General features: G+C 44.2%; 1 protein-coding gene across 8 annotated transcripts in view; it reads right to left on the bottom strand.

Moving 5' to 3' along the window:
- Positions 1-21,184, bottom strand: part of RREB1 (ras responsive element binding protein 1) — a 127,384-nt gene that overhangs the window by 42,657 nt on the left and 63,543 nt on the right. For all 8 annotated transcript variants that reach the window (XM_069809041.1, XM_069809046.1, XM_069809040.1 and 5 more), the window contains 3 exons: positions 20,766-20,855; positions 19,296-19,459; positions 35-179 (listed from right to left, as the gene is read on the bottom strand). In XM_069809041.1, the coding sequence (XP_069665142.1) occupies positions 35-179; positions 19,296-19,459; positions 20,766-20,855 (399 nt within the window). The remainder of the gene's footprint in view (positions 1-34; positions 180-19,295; positions 19,460-20,765; positions 20,856-21,184) is intronic.

Here is a 21,184-nt window from a genome sequence, read left to right as displayed (position 1 = left end):
AGGAACATCTTTTGCTTCATGCCCCATAAAGAACCTTTTTTGCAGGCGTCCTCTCCTCTCTGTCCATCTCAGCATCGTGACTAAACTTTCGTTTCGAAGATAATCGCCTGCGCTTCAGCGGCGACGGGGGAGTTGTGCTCGCTGTGCTGTTCGGATCCTTCTCGTGAATCTTCATGTGCCTGAACAGGAGGGGGAAGAAGACACTGTTAGCAGGCAAATCGGAGAGGAAAGTCTGCGTAAATTTTAATGCCAACACCACTTCTAAGGTTTGCCTTTAAAGGATACCAGCAGAGATCCCATAAACCGGACTGAACTTCTGAAAAACAGCTGGGGCACGATCCAGCACGGGCCGTTTGCGGCGCCCATGACCCTGCGGGGCCACGGCAGGGAGCCCGGCAGCTCTCCCCCACGCCCCAGCCCCACGGCTCGGCGCCTGCCCTGCTACCATCTAGCCCCATCAGCACCGTGTCCGTCCCCCACCATCCAACAGGCCCTGCTTCTGCCCAATACTGCACAGTAATCTACATGCCCGGCCTCCCAGTCTTGTGGCGGTCTAGCAAGTAAAAGACTGCACCGTAGCATCCATTTCTCTCAGTGCAAAAAAAGTGTCCCATCTTCAGCTGGCTCTCCTTTTGTAGTTTCAGATGGATCTGTATATGCCAATGTCAGAGCAACACTTCTTAAATACATTTGTTTCCTTCTCATCCTTAATGTGTTGGTGCACCCCAATATCGAATTTCAACTGCAACTTTGAAGTCGAGATATATCTGGTCACACTGTTCAGCTGCAGCAGGTATGGCTTGCAAAACTCTGTATTGCCGAAGCACGTTCACAAACCTGCTTCCCCAGGAAAACAACTATTTCTTGTCACAAAGACAGTGGAAAGGGGAGAGGGACAAAACGGCTCAGGAAGCAATCTCATGAATATCTGTATACAGCTGACCCACTTTGCCTTTTGATTTTCTGTACTTGCAACCTGAGGAAGACACTGTCATCTAGTTCCCTTCAGTTAGATGAAAGGTATTGCTCCCATGCTTCTTTTTCTGAGCACTCAAAGCTCAAATTGTAAATTTTCTCTTTAAAAAAAATGTAGGGCTTTTAGCCTCTCTTCAAATTTGCAGTGCTTTTGAAAAAATCAAACTTGCACTCCTACATGCAATGAAAATTTTTGCTTCCAATAGCTACAAATAGGAGTGCAGGAGAGAGTTGCCCTTTGTCCACTCGACGGACTTCAAAGCGGCACAAGGGAGACAATGTTAATGGCATGTGGGCACATCCTTCAGAAGTCACACCCACAACTCAGCTCAGGACTGTGCCATTTAACTTGACTGCACGCTATCATGTTCAAACATGAGAGAATGTTGTAACCTAGAAGAGTCTCGTATGTCCTCATAACTGCTTGGGTGTTATGACATAAAATCCGTTTTAGTTTTGGATGCCAAGGGCATGATGCTTCAAGATAACACGCTGGACCGAACTGACCCACGGGCAGACTCCACCGGAGCTGCTGGGGGGACTGTCTCCTTAACACAATGCTTTTTTTAACATTTCCTTTCACCATCTCTGAACCTTAAAAAAAAAAAAAAAAAGGCATCTAAATTACCGTCTCAAACTACAGCCAGGCTTCTGAGGGTGTTATGCGGGAACAGCCTCAAGCCAAAAGCACCACATGTACCAGAATCGATGCAAGATTAAAATGGCTGTTCAGCTACTGCCTGCTTTCAACACCCGGCAAGGCTGGGGCTGCTCAGAGGACCAGGTCCACATGAGGAAAACGTGGCTCCCCCGGCCTCCCAGTAACCCTCACTGGTCACACAAACGGTGGACGGACACTGGTGTCACCTGTCAGTCACACTGTTGGAGGTTCGAGGAGGAGAGAGCATCTGTGTGCAGACGTGCCCAGCAGGTTGGGCACAGCATCATGGAAGCGTTGCTGAATCTGTCTGACCTCTTTCCCTGCCGATTGCCTGACTGGGAGCAGAAGGAAGGTTGAAACTCTGAGGGTTTGGCTCTCTCCAGGTTCGACAGGACCCAGGGAGAAGTTGGAGCGCTGACACAGCCTCTGGAGCGCAGTGCACTCCCCTGCCTCAGCCCCCTGGTAGCCCTGCCACCATAGGCACCAAAGCTGACTGATTTATCTGCATGAATCCAGTGCTACCTGGTCTCACAAACTCTGCTGGGAAGGCATCTGCAGGTACCGTACTGCCTCATTTTCTTTAGTCTTTTTTTTCTTTCTCTATGGCACTGACCTAACTTCTCCTGCTAGCTAGAGCTTCCTATGGGTGATAAATCAACAGCGTGAGGAGCAGTTGTCTGTATTCATGCAAGAATAAGGGAGAAGAAACCAGTTACTTGTTCAAAGGGTTTCTGGCCACAATGGTTGAAGATAAAACTCAAAAAGCATCTGGGAACAACAAAACGTAGTATTCAATTGCACAGGCAAAGCAAAAGCTGGAAGGTGGTTTGTTAGGGTTTGGGGTTCCCCCCCCCCCCCCCCCTTCTTTCTTTCTTTTTGGTAAAGACTGCTTTCCAGTTTCACTGAGCTCTTGAAAGTGAGGCAGAGGCTTTTGCATGTGCCTGTCTGTCCCCCGACCACAGACACACACACATGGCCTGCATGCTTAACCTCGTGGGAGCTTGGCTGATGCATAGCTAATATTACTTGGCCAGTTACTTTTCAGATAGCTAGAGAGCAAAAGCAGTCAAGCTAAATCCCATTCACCCAGAAAACAAACAAACAAAAAAACCTGCTATGCATTAAGCATGGGACTTTTTGTTCCTATTTTCTTTTAACGTCTCTTTTCTGCTAGTAACAAGTATGCAGAACTCCTGTTTAGTAGCTACCTATGCAAAACAGCTTCCTTAGGGCTAAGTTCTCTCCCCTTGCTGTTTGTCCACCTGTTGAACTCTGCCTTTTGATGGAGCTGTTCCTACTTGAGAGGGGTGCGATGGCACATCCACAGCATACCAAGAGGAGAAACTGCTGAGACCCCCAGGTTCGTGCCAGTCCAACCTGGCACCTCTGCCTGGTATGACCTAACGCATGCAAACATACTGGCTCCTGCAAGTCCCAAAAGCAGTCCAGCCTTGTCTGCAATATAACATATACTAATGAGGCACAGCTTGCTAACGTGGGTGCAGCACCACAGTGACAGGGCTTTGCTACATCTGGTGTCAAAGTCATCGACTGCCCCCAACTTGCAGTTCTCCTTCCTGCAACGTGCATGCTTTTGCCATGCCCTAAAAGCGAGAGCAGAATCCGTACCCACAGCAAGGAATGTGGTAATCCCTTCGTGTTTTAGTTTTGCATATTTCAAAGGAAGCAGCTCGAGCTATTAAGCTATAAACAGGAAGACACCCTGACTGCACCTTTGACTTTTACTGTGTAGGTCAAATATCAAGCGGCTGTGATAGCTCTCTGCATGCCATCATTAAGGAAAAAAGAAAAATCCAAAACCTAAGCAGCCGGTTCCAGAGTTCTTAAGCAGAGGCGCAACCTGTCCACATTACAGCCAGCAAGTTTGTTCCTTTGGCAGGTTAAGCAAGTTTCACTACATCAAGTCAAGGGTGGAGAGGAAAAAGATTACTAGACCTTACAGCCCAAGATAAGCGGGAAGATAAAGCCAAGCAGTACAAAGGATAGACACAATCTCCATCTCTCTTTTACTTTGCAACATGGATGTCATTCTGCCTCAAGAAAACATTTATCACACAACTTGGGTTGAACTGCAGCAGATGCCAAGTCACATCCACAATCTGTCTTTTAAAGTTAAACACTCCCTTCACCAAGGCTCCTTTTACTTAAAAAGTTTCCTAACTATAATTGGGGGGGCAAGTATTTGTGTTGCCTTATACTCCCTTAGAAGAGTTTGCCTTGATTAGATCTTACATGTAATGCTGAAAATGCTCGACCTCACAGTTTAGCCTGCCAAGATACAAGGAGAACAGGAACAAAGCTGTGCTTAGAAGTTATTTTCCCATTGTGACTATAACAACATATTTTGGCCTGACAACACTGGCATACTTTGAATACGAAAGCCAGGCTCATAAGTCAGCCTGGCTTTCAGCATCTTACAATGATAAAGGAAAATGATATGACATTCATCAGTTCCACAAAATAAAGATAAACACTCAACACTTTAAGTGAGAATGTAGTTAAAAAAAAGGCAAAATAAGGACATGCACAGAAATGCTCATATTCAGCCACAGATGCAGGTTACAGTAACATGTGCCAGCAGCTCTGAAGTTACCACTACTGCAGCTCAGCAGAGAGCCAGAGCCACAGAGGATGAAACTTGGCTTTTTTTTCTAATTTAAATCCATGAATTGTGCCTCTGAGCCATCCTACAGAGCAACCCAAGAATTGCAGACAAGCTTAGGAAGGTACAGAGCCCTGAAGCCTGCACTTCATATGGCATCCAGTTCTGGAGTCCTCAGCGCAGGACAGACATGGACCTGTTGGAGCAGGTCCAGAGAAGGGCCACAAGAATGGTCAGAGGGATGGAACACCTCTCCTGTGAGGACAGGCTGAGAGAGTTGGGGTTGTTCAGCCTGGAGAAGAGAAGGCTCTGGGGAGATCTTATTGTGGCCTTTCAGTACTTAACTGGGGCTTCTAAGAAAGATGGGGACAGACTTTTTAGCAGGGTCTGTTGCAGCAGGACAAGGGGTAATGGTTTTAAACTAAAAAGAGCATAGAATTAGACTAGATATAAGGAAGAAATTTTTTTATGATGAGGGTGGTGAAACACTGGAATAGGTTGCCCAGAGCGGCTGTAGATGCCTCATCCCTGGAAACATTCAAGGTCAGGTTGGATGGGGTTCTGAGCAACCTGATCTAGCTGAAGGTGTCCCTGCTCATTGCAGGGGGGTTGGACTAGATGACCTTTAAAGGTCCCTTCCAACCCAAACTATTCTATGATTCTATGATTCTGTTGTTATTAGCATCCCCAGCACCCATGTACACATACGCTTGGACAGCACTGAGGGTGGAACACTAAAGTGCAACCACGATACACAGGATGAAAGGAAGGAGATAAAAATTTGATCTTAATACTAGGGAGGACTCCCTCGCACTAAGTGCTAGCTGGCCTCATTTAACCTCACAGAGAAAGTGGTGGAACTCTATTTAAAACGAGACCAGATGGAGAGCCAGAAGAATTTGTAAAGAATAATCCTGAAATGGAAAAAGGAAATTAAGTCTTTTCCAAACAAGGTCTGATCCACCTCTGAACTAAACTAGCGTTTAAGAACTGCTATGCAAAAAATGCAGATAGCTTGCTACACACTATGCTTTTTGCAGCACAGCTGTACAGGAAAAAGCTCTCCTTGTAATCTCTTCCCTCCCCCTCACGCAAGGAATTTCCCAGGTGAGCCAAGAGGATCCAACTGTGTTAGGACTGTGTGCCAGTCAGCTCTCTTGACAAAATCACATTTTTCAAGTGCTTGACTGCCTTTCATTCCGTCTTCCCTGTGAGAATCCCCTTCCACTTCCCCTCTTCTGCCACAACTTTCCTCTCCCCTCTAATGGTCACGTGAACAGGATGACTAAGATGATACTGCACAAGAATTCCCTGAGCTTCTTTCTTTTTAATTTTTTTAAAACAAATGGGCAGAAAAAGTTTTCAGCCCCACACTGTAATGCAGAGCGTGATTTCAGAAGGGTGAATATTCCACCAGAACAGTATCAAGTGAATACTTTGCTACTTTTCACTGAAGAAGAGACTTTTGTAATAATAATAATAATAAAAAAAGAACTCAAGTACCTTACTCCTTTTTCTCCCCGCGGATGGTGCTGGATCAGTGCCTAAGGGAGGTGACTCATGGCGGGGGGGAAAAGGCATGTGTCCTAATGAAGTGACACGCAGCTCCTGCTGGTCACATCCCAGTCTTTACCGCATCTCCAAAAAGGGCTGCTGTATTTTTTTAATGCCGAGAGGATTTGCATGTTGATCATATAAGCTTTCTGGAGGTCTCGAAACAGGGCAGCCTACAGCTTCAATGCCAAAACCAGAACGTGGGCAGGTTTTGACTGGCTGGCTCAAGGCTAGAGCGAGGAGTCAAAGCATCCTGAAAGAGGCAACTGCAAGAAGCAGCTGCTCCCAGCTCCGGGTCCCACTGAATTATGAACAAAACCAGGAGCTCCTGCTTTGCATGCAGATAACCCCATCAGCACCACTTTGGCTCTTGGAGAGGAAGCATCCCTCAGCATGTGTGGGAATCCTTCAACTCTTAACTCTGGGGAGAAAAACCACACCGTAGCTGCAGCCCGGGTTTCCACAGCTGCTGATGTGCTCCACATCCCTAAGAGAAAGGGCCTGCCGGGCTCAGAGGCCCAGGCAAAAGGAAGGTGTGGAACGAAAGGGTGTATCTGCAGCTTCTGAGCAGGGTCCAGAGTTAAGCCTCTCCCTTATAACTATGGCAGCACAAGCATTCCTGGCTTTCAGTCAAGAGAGGTTTATGCCAGGTAGGTCTGATTAGAAGGAGCAGCATGTCCAGAGGGGGAGCAGCAAGCAATTTCACTGAGGCCTGGTTGGGAAAGTCCCAGCATCTAAATCAAGATTAATTCTTGAGCACAGGATCCAGTGCATGTATAAACACCCTCCTCCTCCCTCACATCTCCACGCCTGTGGAAACGCAGTGGGGAGGCCAATGAATCCGGGCATTATCAGTCCAGAGAGATCATCTGACAGTATCAAGTTCAGGTTCTGGCTTCAAATCCCACATATTATTCTAAGTTTCTCCACTTTACCACTAGATGTACCCTATACTCTACTGTATTGCACATGGCTGTTCCTCATCGCCCTCGTGATTTCTGAGCAGTTTGATATCAAAATCAAGGCGATGATCCTCATACATCTGATGCTTATCTAAAGACAAGGGAACCACACATCCAACCACTCAGAGACTAAATAAAAAACAGTGCCTTCCATCCTTCACCTTATTTAAAATACACTTCTTTTTTTTTTTTTCCTCCAATGTAAAGAGTTCTTCAAGTTCACCAAGCTAGTCTGGGAAGGACTGAGCTGGTCAGATGCCCTAAATACAATCTAATTGATGCAACTGCTTTACCTCTTGCACTTTCTTCCCTGAGATCTTTCACTTACATTGCTACCTTCAAATACCAGTAAATAATCTCCAAAGAACCAAAAAAACATGTTTTCAATAACCTACAGTAAAGAAAAAGCACGTCTATCATTCAGAACATGACCAAACATCTCTGTATTAAAAAAAAAAAAATCTTTGTCTAAGATTCAACTTCCTGCCACTGTATCAAAACCAACAAGAGTGCAGGATGCTTCCGAGACAGGTTGAAATTAGAACTGTGACGTTCTTCAGGCCCCATGGAATGAAAAATGGCCCCCAGAATAAGAGAAGGCAGCCTTCAAAATAACACTGATAACATCTCTTTTGAGAGATTTCTAGGTCATGTCATCTTTGCCACTGTTTTTGTTTCATTCTGCTTAACAAATGTTACTTCAGCCCAAATTGTCTAGAAATGTAGGAAAGCCCAGGGAACTCCTCTTCAAAACTTCTGCCATTTGACATGCATGGGAAGTAAATCCTAAACAAACAGAAAGTGAAGCAGCAGCATTTTTAGGAGCAATCACTTAATATACTGCTGCTAACCCTCTCCTCAAGAGTCTTGCGAATATGACTGGAACTTAAGTCAAAAGTGCAGTAACACTATACCCTTTGGTTAAAGAGTTTAGTCAGTTGTTTGTTTGTTAAAACATGTAGAGAATCTGTATTGACAATGTATTTCCAGTGCTAATTACCAACATCACCCACTTAAGAGAGCAATCCACTCAGCCCTTGCCAGTTGTAATCACAGGAACCACCAGAAAGATGCAGGTAATTCTGCAAATCAGACACGATCTGTACTTGGACAAGTTTCTGTTTGTCTTCTCTTCTTGGCTTGTTTGCTATTTGTATCCTCAAAAAAAACCCAAAATGACCCAAAACGCCCTCAGACATGCATGCACACTTCACAGCAAGTCAAGAGACACTGGAATACCAAAACCCCAACCATCTGGGAAACACCCTCTTACAACTGCGGAGCAATCTCAAAACAAATTTCAAGTACCACCAAATATTCTAGTGGTAACCAGTGCTGAATGCTAGCATGGGATAAACAAAACGAAGCTGAACAGCAAGAAATCTCCATGGCTATGCTATTAAGAAAGCCATTGCAACGCATGCTGTGAAAGAGCAGGGTGGGGCGAACAGGTCCCAGGAAGGATCAGATTGGGAAGCACTGACTCATTTTAGCCACACGTCTGCCACCAGGCACAGCAGGAGATCCCCCAGCTAGCACTCCCCACAGCATCCACGCGCTGCAATCTTGCCGGCGCAGTGGCACGGCTCATTATCCTCATGGAGGCCCCAGCACTTATTAGCTCTGTCTATCAGGGCTAACACGGCCCCAGAGAGCCTCCCCGCATAGCAGCGTGCAGCAGCATGTGGGTGTAGCAGCCCCCTTGGCGTCACCCCAGGAATTGCTGCGGCCCAAGGTGCCACAGACATGCCATAAGCATCCCCCCAAGTTCAGTGCGGGCTGCCGCGCTGTCTAACTCCCTGCACAACGAGGTTCTCCCAGCAAAGCAAAAATAGCCTTACAGCAGGGTGGCAGACAGCATCATTAGGATGACATGAGCATTATTATTTAGATCCACCAAGACTGGCTCGGTGCGCTAAGGCTGCAAAAGCCACCTGTGATTACATTCGAATGACAGGTTAGAAATCCCTTTTCAGTGCTACCAGGACAGTCTGCAAAGTTAACCAGTGCCATGCAGCTGGCAATACATGATACCTAAGGATATATGATACACATGCAAGCACACAAAGCATTTTGTATTTTTATCCTAGAGTAAAAATTTGCTTTGCTGTGAATAAAGGCAAGTTGTAAGCATGAGTGAGAGGAAAGATACCGATCTACAAATCCAAGGGGGGGGGATACCATTTCTGAATAATTATGCTGTATTCACATTTAAGCAACTACTTGCTACGCAGAATCAGCAAGTTCAAACAGGCTGAGATTGATATAACCGCATTCCCAGCTTGGCTCAAAGGTACTCCTCTTCCCTACCAGCAGCATTGTCAGAACACCTCAAAGGAAAAAAGGGAGACAAATATCTGCCTGATGATGTTGTGACAGGGAAGTGATTCAAACCATGCCTCCAAACCAAAGCTTCCCAAAGCACAGCAAAAGAAAGCATACATTTGCAGTCTGCATCAACCCTTGCACAAGGGAGGGCAAAAGAGGAGGGCAATGCAGTGTGAGCTTCCCAGTATCACTTCCACCGAACTGCCTGCCTGCAGTCTGCACTGAATTCAGAGCAGACCTAAATTAACAATGCCAAATACTGCAAGGAGACTTCCAAGCCATAAGAAACCCTTTCATAAGGGACAGTATTAAACAACAACCTTCTGAGGCCCCTGTAATTCCTTAAGCTTGGAGACAAAAGTTTATTAACAACAATAAAATTAAGCAGGAATAAGTTTTTTTTTAAAGTGTATCAATCACTTGGCCTGGGACATTCTGAACTGCTCTTTTCTTTCATCTTTGTGGAAATCTGTGGTTTTCAGGCATGTCCTTTAGTTATCATGGTATATAACCTTAGCCAATTACTTCATTGCTGATTTTTCAGGAAACTTCAGGTTTAAAGAAAACAGGTGGTTTTAGATGGTAAGGACAATTAAAGTAGTTTTAAATTTTAGCATCAGGAAAAAAAGGCACAGGGGGAGAGAAAGAGAGAGAAAATTAGAGAAAGGATGTCAGAAGGCGGAAAAGTTTTACCCTTACGAGCAAACACAGCTGAAGAAGTCCTATGTACGTCCTGCCTCCCCCCTCAAACCGCACCCCTTTACCAACCAAGCAAACATAAGCCCCAGCTACTTCCCAAAACCAGGCAAAGCCCTCATGCAGTTGCTTCCCTCTCACGCTCCACTGTTGAGCAATCCTGATGGCACACAGCACAGAACAACTTGCTGCGTCACACAGCTCAAGGAGGAAAAAATAGACAGCCACAGCAATGCTGGGGACGCTGTGTAGATGGAGCAGAATACCTCCCCCCAGCACACACACACACACACGCACGCACGCAAGGAAGCTGCACTAGATAAGAGAAGCACATCTTCGTTAAAGCAGGGTCTTTGCATCACCCCGCTATCAGCAGTCACCAAGTAACTCGAGGGGCAAGGAAGTAAGAGGTTATCACTGCACACACACAAGTTGTACAAACTTTTCCCAGCGCTGAGGACGGCATCCTAGCAAAAGCTTTCACGTGCTCAGCCCATTTCCTCTCCTGTTCCTGAACATGTGGTCCTTCTTCCTCACCAGTGGTGATCTCACAGCATTCCCTGCCGAGCACAGAAGCACTAGAAAAAGGTTTTGCGTCTTGTTACATGTCTGTTTAGTCAAGTGTAGTAGCTGGAAACAGAAGTCCCCACGTGACTTGTGCTACTTTATGGGAGTTTGGGAACTTTCACCCTCAAGTGAAATTAATTTTGGTGCAGCCCATAAGCAATATGGATTGCCTTACTCTCTTCACCCTCAGTTTGAAACTGTCAAGAAAGACGACACATTGAGGTGGCTTGATGTCAAAAATGAGCCATACAGAAGTTGTACACCTCTTCTGTTTTAAGACATCTTTCCACATAAAGCACTGGAGAGCTGACTCTGAGGATTTACCAAAAAATCGCTGAGAGTGTTTAGCAAACTTCAGCTAAGAGAGCAGCCTGAAGAATTCAGCATATCTATAGAAAGATATAGAAGAAACAGAAAGCAGTATTCGCATATTGTGTGCTATTTACCAGTTGTATAATGGCACTGCTACTTTACAGACTGTGTCTTTGCCTAAGCTGTGTGCATCATGGCTCAGAAACCCAAGTGAGAGGCCCTGGTTAAGCCCAAATGCCAAGATTCCCCTCACTGGTTTTTTTTTACAGCTCAAGAAGTTTCCCCAAATGCTGTCAATGAACAGCCTATTTTAAAAAGAGGGGAGAAAAGAAAGAGGAAGAAACCTGCTGACCCTGAGAGGGGGTACATTCTGCAGTTTGCTGGTTCCAGCATGCTGAACTAGAACAGGTTGAGCAGGTTAGATACTGGGGGGAGAAAAGGTAAAGCTGGAAGACATACATTAAAGGTGGAACGACAGCAACCACAAATGCAGTTTGAGATAGACTTTTTCCTCATTCTCGTCAGTACTTGGCCCAGGGGTCTTTTCAGACAACAGGAGGAACAGTGAACACACATTAATTAGAGAAGTGATGCAAGCATTTCTGACGTGTGCACACACAACAGGCTGAGCAAAAATTACCTTAACATACAAACTCTACAAACTCTCCCAGCAAATTCTCTCACCACCAGCATTTTCTACACAGAATCACTCAACTGAAGTACAAGCTAGAAGACAAACCACCAACCGAAATGCCAAAAAAACAACACATTACTTGTTAACCTTGAGAGCTAACATCTCTGCAAGAATCGCGTTAATGTCTGGCTTATGGCAAAGGACTAAAAGCACCTAAACTCCCCGCAAAGATCACCTGGGTTTTCCAGTACTTGCTAAGTCTTGTATTTATTTTGTAGCTCTTCAAGGTGAGAAGGGGAGGTAACATCCCTGAGAATACTAGACCTTCAGAGGAGGCGACATTTCTGAAAGGGTACTTTAGCCGGAAAGATCAAGGTCTTGTGCTGCCAGGCTAGAGTCTCATCTGTCAAGTGGCTTGTGCTCATTTGAACTGTGACATGGGTAACAAAGCAGCACTAAGCTACGCTCAATATGCTCTGTTATACAGAGATTTATGTTATTGCCCATGAGGAGGGTGGTATTACTCAGTTACGTCAGACTACCTTCCCCTCGGCACCAGTCGCATCAGAAACCTAAACTTACTGAAAGCAGCATGTACCCTTTTTTTGCCTGCAGAAATCCAAAACATAAAATTCCACAACCTTACAATGCACAAGATCAGACTTAGCTATTCCTCAGAGGCAACACACACAAAATCTAGGACTGAAAGCACACTGAAGTCTTTCTTATGTTGAGGTACTGAAGAGCTCTGGAGATGCAAGTATAATGTTCCTCATTGTGTACACTTCAGTTCTCAAGAACAATGGAGCTAATTAAGGTCTGCGTATAAATCTTAACTCTGCACTTCCTTGCTTCGCTTGATTCTAATCAGATCTCAGCGTTCATGTTTTTGTGTTAACTTCCTTTGCTGTTCTTTAATGATAACTGAAGGGGGATACTGTCCAAGGCTACAAGCAGCATGTAACACATCTGAAATCATGGCATCCCCTTTCACCTCCGACTGCTCACAGAGGTACTGCGGCACAAGGGCTCCTTCAGAGCCTCTTACTGCTAAAGATATCTATGGAGGGTTTTTTTGGAGCACCCTATTTATGCGTCATGTGAATTAAATAGAAGTTTATATAAAGTCTTTACAGAAGATGACCATCTACTCAGCAACAGTGAGACAGACAGAAGTTTCTGCCTGGGACCATTAAAAATACTGTCGTCTTCTACTTCTCATCAAAGACAGAGAAACAGACTTGCTTACTGCTATACTGGTGTTGAAAAAGCCTGACCTTTTCTTTCTTTCTTTCTTTTTTAATCTTCTTCAAAACATAGGGATGCCAGCAGAATACCAAACATTTACTCTGGATATATCTGCTGACAGGACAGAGAACAAAAAAACTTCCCTCTGCCTGTTTCCCCATCCTTATTTACAAAATGTATTAGCAAAATGTAAGAAACTTTTTTTTAATTGCAAAGAAAACCAAAACAGCTATCACATCTCACCTGTCTCCTACAACCACAGTCATCAGTTAGTAGAAGCAGAAATTAGTCTTTTGTGTTTGCTATCCCTGCTCAAGAATTAGGGCACTTGTATTTGCTGAAGCTTATCTTTCACAAGGATGCTGACAGTGGTTAGATCATCCCCCACATATAAGGAATGGATGTGAAAGCCTGTAATACAGCCTGCTTCTTCATATTTAAGAGCACTGTCTACCAATTATTACATTGAAATAAAAGCTCCTTAGGAGATGACCAAAGAGACATTTCTATTGTGCAAGACAATAAAAGAGGGCCTTTTCACATGTGTGAAGTGTCAATCATTTTCAGCATCATGAGTTCCTTGGCTATTTGTTTTTAGCTTCAAGTTCTTATACGTTCAGTTTTTCAAAGCCACACAACGTTTAACACCAAATTTCCACTTGGCCATCTTTGCAAACCACCAGAAACCAAACCATGTTGTAATAAGGCATGTTTTCGTTCCTCTTGTCTTCTGGAAAAAAAAAAGCTGATCATCACATTTGGCTATGCTCTGCCTCCAAAAACTCCCATCTTAAACAAATGCCAGACTGCACGTGCTAGACTGCAGAGATCCTATTTGTACTTAGAGGCTGGGCATTGTTATTGCACTGCACCCTACAAAGCACACACAGTGTACTGGAAGCAGGCCAATGCCATAAATAACACAGGAGCAAGTCACAGGTGGAATGCAGGGAAAGGATGGATTCAGGCAGATCTTGAGGACACTCTGCCTATTGGTTATTTGCAAAGTCAAAGGCAGCCTGTACGCATGCCTGCCCATGAAGCACAGACCCATGTTAAAGAGAGTGAGGAAATCATTAAAGCATACGCATCTCAACCCCTGTGCCTTTATCAGGATCTGACACTCATCTTCCAACCAGTACATTACAATCTTCACCAAGCAGACGCTCTTCATTTGCCAGTGAAGATGGCTTACTAAAACATCAAAATTCACAGGTTACCCTGCAGCACACGCATTTTTTCTTTCTCAAAAAACTCATTTAGCAACATATACACACACATAAAGTGTTGTTTAAAAAAGACTGAATATGAACATCAGAATAGTACCATACTCTGATAACAAAAACAGCTGTTTGTCTCTCCACAGCACATTAAAAAGAGAAGTTTGGGAAAATTATCTAGCACTGAAAATAAGATTGAGAATGAAAGTGCCTTCTTAATTAAAAGAAGAAATACCTTCTTTGATAGGACCCTTTGTAAGCATGCTTCAAAGCATAGCTTCTGCGATCCAGATCTTCCAATTTGAGTTTCAAAGACTTCTGCATGTGGTTGTTGCATGTGGTGTTTCGCGTGTGCCAAAAAAAAATAAATTCCCCAAACTTTGAGACCTGTTTCTGAGATGGTGCATAAACAGCCTACAAGTACCTATGTAAGATGTAAATAAAAAGCCATTATGAAGAATTTTGCTCGGTATGGAGTAAGAAGCGGAAGGAGAGAAAGAAGGCAGATACCTGCAACCTTTTGTTTTCATATGAAACACTTCAGTAGGTTTGCATTACCGCACTAATATGGACAGCCTGGTGAACATCAGCCATGGATACTGCAGCTTCATTTACCAAACTGGGGAAGCTGTGGCTGCAATACATATATTATCCCTTTAGCCTTTTCAGACTTGCCACAGAGACTTTAATAGCTACCCACTGGAAACTGGCAGGAAGGTCATCTCTCGCCTCCCTTCTGGCATTTATATCCTATTAACATTTTCAAGTTGCATGGAGAGCATGTCTTTGGCAAGGAGGAAAATGTGATTTTAAAGTGATAGGCAGAGAACATCCTCAGTCACAGAAATGGAAAAGGAGCTGTTGGCAAAGTCTCCTACCCCTGAAGGAAACCCTTTTGGAGCAAGTGGAGGCATCGCCCTTCCCCCTGAAGCCTGATGCATGTTCTACTGGAATGCAACACAGTAAGTCAAGCAAAGTCTTTTCTCTACCTCAAGGTCCCTTGCTAAAGCTTACAAACCACCACCACCACTAAAACTCACAGCAGCAGCCTAACTCCTGTCTGCATTTTGGGGAGATGCAGTGGTGGAGATGGAATAAGAGGCTTGCAACCTCCTATTTGGTGGCAGAGCCTAGACCCAAAAGCGCTCCTCAGAGTTGGCACTATTCATAGATAAACTCTGCAGGGAGCTACCATGACAGTACAGATGGAAAGCCTTTAGTAATTGCAATTTATTGATTGGAGACACTACTTTGGAAATCCCCAGCTTTTTCAGAGCTACAGAAAACTCCTTATACACACCCCCCCTCTCTTTCCATATAGTTTATGGTCCTGCTGGAGATCTGAGAATATTCAACTTTCAATTACTGTGTCCAAGAGAAAGCCACAGTGTCTGTATCTCTAGCGTGAAAGTGTGAGGATCAGTCTGTCCTAAATTGCAGATTTTCTTATGTACTGATCATCACAGTGCCATTCCAGTTACAGAAATTTTGAACTCAAAATTACCATGATCTAACTCCTTCCTCCAAATTCCTAAAAAGCCCCAAGAAAACAACACACCAAACCCCCAGATCAGTCCCTGATGCTAGAAGGCTTGCTACTTCCAAGAAGACTTGCTCTTTCCAGTACTGGTCAAAAAGAAAACTCTGTAAAAAACTCAACATTGTCTCCAGCTCTCCTCCTCCAGAGCAATTCCTGTTGCTGATAGCAGACACTGATGGATCTCCCAGTTATCGTACCAGATTGCAACAACCCCCCTCAAACAGTAGGAGCAATGCTGATGTGGAGACAGTTAGCTTGACGGTACATTCAGAAGGAGAAAATCAGCTTTTCGCACTGGACATTGAGCACTCTGCAGAGACCTTTGCTCTCTCCAACAGTGACTGTCCCCACAGGAGGCTCATGCCACTCCTGAGCAGTCTGGCAGCTGTAAGAGAGCTTTCTGAGGTCTCCTGCGCTCATGGTTCCCTGTTGAAAATCCTGGCCAAGACTCACCCTGGTCAGAAAAGGAAGCAGGTTTTAACCTCTTTCTCTGAATGTTGCTGCACAAGAGAACCTTCCCCCTCCACCCCTGTCTGCTGTGCCCATTCAGCTTGACTTGTTGTCAAGGAGCCAAGAACAAAAAGAAACTGGACTTTATGTGAGAGGCTATGACTCATTTACAAATGAAGTGTTGCATGACAGTCAGAATTGCGGGAGTCAGGAAGGGCAGCATCAGTTTAACAGGTAAAGAGTACACACAACACCCCAGTACAACTAGACTTACCCAGAGAAGAGATGGGCAGAAAAGAGTGTTCCCACTCCACAAAATGTCTGGCTATTGCAAAAAAGTTTTGCCCACAGGCAAAAGAACAGCAAATAAGAGCTCTGGAGGGTCTCTTCCTCTCTTCACTTAATAAAGTGAGGGGCTTTCTATGGAGAAGACAGACACTTGAGAGTGTACCAACACTGATATTTCTAACCCAGAAAAGCAACCAAAACTCCTTCCCTCCTCTACTCAGCTGAATGTCTAATGACCTGGCTGCTATGAGGTGGAAAAATGGATCAGAAATTTAATCCTCTGCCGGAACAGTAATAAGCACTCCTGTGGCACAGTATTTCCCTTGACAAAACCATTTTGTTGGACTTTTTCCCCTAAAAGGTCTTTTAAAAGTCTGGATTAAAAAAAAATAGTACAGACAGTTAAGTAAGAGCCAGAACAAGGCAGAGGGAGAGAAAGAGCAGAAGAGAGGATGTATGTGCCTATACATTTCTTCTCTCTGTTCAGATACTGGCAGATTAACTTCTCCCTCACTCCTCTCTTGTGCACCAAGCTTATTTGATGTAAATACTTGGGGAGGCTCCTTTAGGACCTTCACAAGCTATGTTCACTCTTTAGCACCACATTCACAACTTTCTGCTAAAGCCAACAACTTCTTTCCCTGATCCCAAACTCTGTGCGATGCTCCAGGGATACCACCATGCTGGCTACCAGGCGCACATTAGAAATCTTATTCTTTGCTGGTTTGGGCATGTATCTGTCACTACTTCGATACCATGGCACAAAAATAGCGAACAATAAAGGAACTGTGCGCAAAAGCAGAGAAAGATGGACTTGTATTATCATCCTGCTGGTGCGGAAGAACAGACACGGCACCACCGCAGGCAAGGCCTGCGGGAGTTGCACACAAGGCAGGACCTGGCAAGCAGGTCCTTGTTCCGGGATCCTCAGACAGAAGCAGTTTTGATGCGATGTGAGAGTCATTCAGCCACAGCACTAGCAGACCGTTGGACCTGATGCTACAGCTTAGTTTGAGATGCCTACGAAAGAATTTACTTCACACCATCTTAAGACTAGAAATACCTGTTTTGGAAGGAGGTACCCGGTGGGTAAAATGAACATCTTCCTTGTGACTGTGTCATAGCACCAGATAACAAATTTCATTTCATTTTGCATTTAACCTCATCTGCCTACTTGCACATTCATGCTTTCCACTTCAGCAACAGGATTCACTATTACAGTCTGTTATAGCAACATGAAAAGGCTATTCACTGCAAAAAATTGGTGGTGCAGTCCTGCCAAGCACAAGTCTCCTTTAGCAGAACTAGCCTGTTCCAGTGTGCTCAGGATCTTGCCTGTCACAGGTCTGGTGTCACCTGTTGCAGTGCCACCAAGCTCACTAACAGGTTTCTGCAATGTCCCACCAAGCTACTGCGGTGAGGGCCTACACAAGGAGTTTTCAGAGCAGACAGGAATCTATTAGATGGAAAGAACTTTTAATAGCAAGATTTTTCCTTGCATGAACTTAGGTCCTTCTTAGTGCAGTCAGTAAATACAGCATTCCATCCTGGTAACTTCAAGCAACATCTTGTTAAGAGAAAAACTTAAAACAACCTTCTCATCAGAAGGTTCTGATCTGTACTTACTTCTTTTGGGCAAGTCACCAACCCTGGCAATTCTGGAAAATTTGTTACTAAAGCACGGTTAAGAGTTGCTATATGGGGAAACCCACATAAGCAAAGGTGACTACATCAATATCTGGTACGCCTGGAGTCAAGTCTCGGGGGAAGCCTCCCTTTCCTGCTTGTGGGAGAGGACGAGGAGATACCTAGTGAGCAAAAAGCCAAAGAAACCCTGCAGCAGTCCTTCAGCAAGCAGCCTGGGCTGAGGACCTGGACACAAGTGTCTGACCACCCCAGAGTCCCAGCACTGAAATTCACCCTTGGATGCTGACAGTGGCATCAGCTGCAACTCAGCAGCTGCCCTGCCTTTCTCACAGCAGACAGAGTAATGACCCGGCCTGGCAAACATGTGGCTCGTAACACCTCTGGTCAGATGAGTCAGACGTGTGATTTATTCAGTGCCCAAGGCCAGTATCTCCTCTGAATGTCTTTGTGTCTTTCCCTTCTCATTTTACGCCTCTCTCTCCAACACTCCCCAAATCCAATCAAGTATAAGTTAAAGAAATATGGAATTACAAAACTGCATTTACCCTCTGTTTTCACGCAACTGTTTAACCTGGACAATGCGACAGAGAAAAGGTAAAGCTGCAAGCAGCTATTGCGTCCTTTGTCTGGCATTACATTATCTTTCCTCTTGTCACCAAAATCACCCCTTTCATTCCACCTATAGCACACTGCTTGACTGGTAATAGTGGAGGAAACAAAATCTCTTCCCTCCCACACAGAACCAGTCTGTAACCATCGCTCTTGTCATTTTGCTTATAAGCTATATTCCTTTCCCCCACCTGTCTTGCAGTTTCTTTGTAGGTTGTAAACTCTTTGATATGGGGACTAAAGCTATGTGGGAATTCAGCTCTGAGGTGTTCCACCCATGCAAATAAATGAATACTGAATCGGGGGATGAGAGAGGGGAAGAAATATCCATGTGATTTAACATTTTGTTTCCCCAGTTGACAACTGTACATATTGCTACATCCCTACGAAGGAAACTACATGAAATGTTTGGCAACCTGGGTTGCAGAGAATTTCCTGGATCTATAGTGCAGTAAGTGGTCTACAGTACAAGCAAGTACTGATGTATGTATTTAAAAACAAGATCAATTATTCCGAAGAGGTATCTTCACGATGGCACTTGGATACCTACTACATAACATACAACACCACCAAAGATGTTCCAATACAACTACTTGCATCCATGACTCTGAAGCTACAAAATTAGAAGCTTCTGTACAGCTTGACTATATATTTTTGTCATCTGAGAAAAATTCATCCCATTTGTCAAAATAATAATACTAATAAAACCAAAAAAGCACTACTTCTTTATATCTGTAACAACTCTTGATAACATGTGAACAGAGCTAGAAGACCTTTTTCAGCTCTGACTTCCTCCCAAAACCTAAGCATCCTAGTAGTTGTAGTGTGTATGTGTGTCATGCCATACTTGTAGATCACAGATAGTCCACATTTTCTGCCCAAGTAAGTGTCTTTAGTCAGCTTGCAAGTCCTTCCAAGGAAACAAAACAGCCCTCTATCCTGTAATGCTTTCCAAACTCCTGGGTCATGATCAGCACTCACCTGTGCATGTTTCCATTGGTGGTGAAGGACTGTCCACATACTGAACATTTATAAGGCCTTTCACCTGAGTGCACCAGCATGTGGCGATCAAGGGAGCTCGCTGAGCTCAGAGACTTTCCACAGATGCTGCAGGAATGGTCTGTCCCTCCAGTGTCAGTGTTATGCTAGAGAAAGCAATGATTTTTTTTTCATTGAATGCCCCTTCTTAGGTGCCAGTCAAATATTAGCGAGAACCATAAACATCTTAAAAGCAGCTTTAAAGAGCCACTCGGCACAACACCTTACATTAAGGTGTGCCTTGTATATACCTCTCCTCCCCAGCCCTCCCCCCTCAACTCCACCCCCACCCTTCATTTTTAACTCCTTAATGCACCAGCACAAGTAGCTGTTTCATACAGCCTGCAATGCCTGCCACATGCAGCATTTCTGCTGGGTGTGCAGCAGAAGAGGATACAAAGGGAGTCAGCAACAACCCATTAGACAAACGGTACCTTGGGACATTTTAAGCTGTGCAGTGGTTTGGGGTTGGGTGAGTGGTAAGGGGGAAAACAGAAAGAGGATATAATTACGAACTTCATGGCACAAGAAGGACACTTAAAACCAAATACTCTTTAAAGATATTAATTTCAAACTGACTGTGTAGCAAAAATCCCGAAGTAAACTGCTGAGTGCACATGCAGACTTCTATGGCTGTAAGAATGTATTACAGGGCCAAAATATGGCCATTAGCAACTGTGCTATATGTACCACTCTTTCTTAATTGCATTCAGTGACTTGAAGACTTCTTCACATACCAAAAAAAAAGCTGTCAGGAGAGTGAGAAAAAAAAATTAAGTAACAGTTACAGTACAGGAGGGAAAACTGAAGTAATAAGTATCTAGTGGACTCACAGTGGTGAACCACAACCTTAGCATCCAAAGCAGAAGCTTCTGACATACAGAAGGCCAAACCTCCTTATAAAGCATGCATATATTTCAAGAGGAACAAGAAGAGGCCTGTAGCTGACAAAAAAGTGCACTGTCCATTAAAAAAGTGTATTTTTAATTCTGCCTCCCAAAATTTCTATACTTCTGTCTTCCTGCTGCTTAATTTGCATGACTAGTAAAGAGATCTGTACTCAAACAGGATAACATGAGGACTTATGCCTCATGATGGAAGTGGTTTTCCGGATCCTTGGGATACCTTAAGCTATGCAGAACAGAACATACATCCTTGTTTGAGCCACTGGTGGAGGGGAGTGTTGGGGAAGAACAGGAGGAAAATTACCCACCTCTGCGTTGGGTTTGTGGGGATTTTTTTAAAAGAAATTACAAGGGGAAGGCTAAAATAAAAGCAAACCAATTAAATAAAGATATAAAGGAAACATTTCTGGTTTGCACATGGAATTGTTTTTCACCACTGCAAAACGCACCCTGGCAAACCAGACACTCTTAATAAAAGTAAGAAATCAAGAGCTGGTACTCTGCATACCTGACGAATGTGCATAGTTAGCTGATGCTGTGTAGTGCAAATCTTTTCACACAGAGGACAGGTATAGGAAGACTTCTCTTCTTTTGTTTCCTGTGAATAAAACAAAACAAAAAAATCAGAAGGAATATCGATATAAAAGAACTCGAAAGCTGTTACTGCTGGGGATGGAAAAAATATAATCCACCCTAAGTACAAAAGGCCACTGCTAACAGAACAACTTGCACATGTACATTTATCATCCTGATAGATCCCTCAGGGAAGTTTCAGAAACTTCTGAATTTATAAATAGGGGCCATTTCAACTACCACAGAGGTACAGCAGCTGTTTTAACAGCACACGGATACTCAGCAGTAGCAGTTTAGGACAGGAAGTGAAGGCAATTATTGCGACCAGCTCAAACTGCCAGGAGCAATTTAGGT

The sequence above is a fragment of the Haliaeetus albicilla genome, chromosome 21, assembly GCF_947461875.1.
Source record: "Haliaeetus albicilla chromosome 21, bHalAlb1.1, whole genome shotgun sequence".
Taxonomy (NCBI): domain Eukaryota; kingdom Metazoa; phylum Chordata; class Aves; order Accipitriformes; family Accipitridae; genus Haliaeetus; species Haliaeetus albicilla.
The sequence above is the reverse complement of the archived record's forward strand: the minus strand, read 5'-3'. Positions and strand labels throughout refer to the sequence as shown.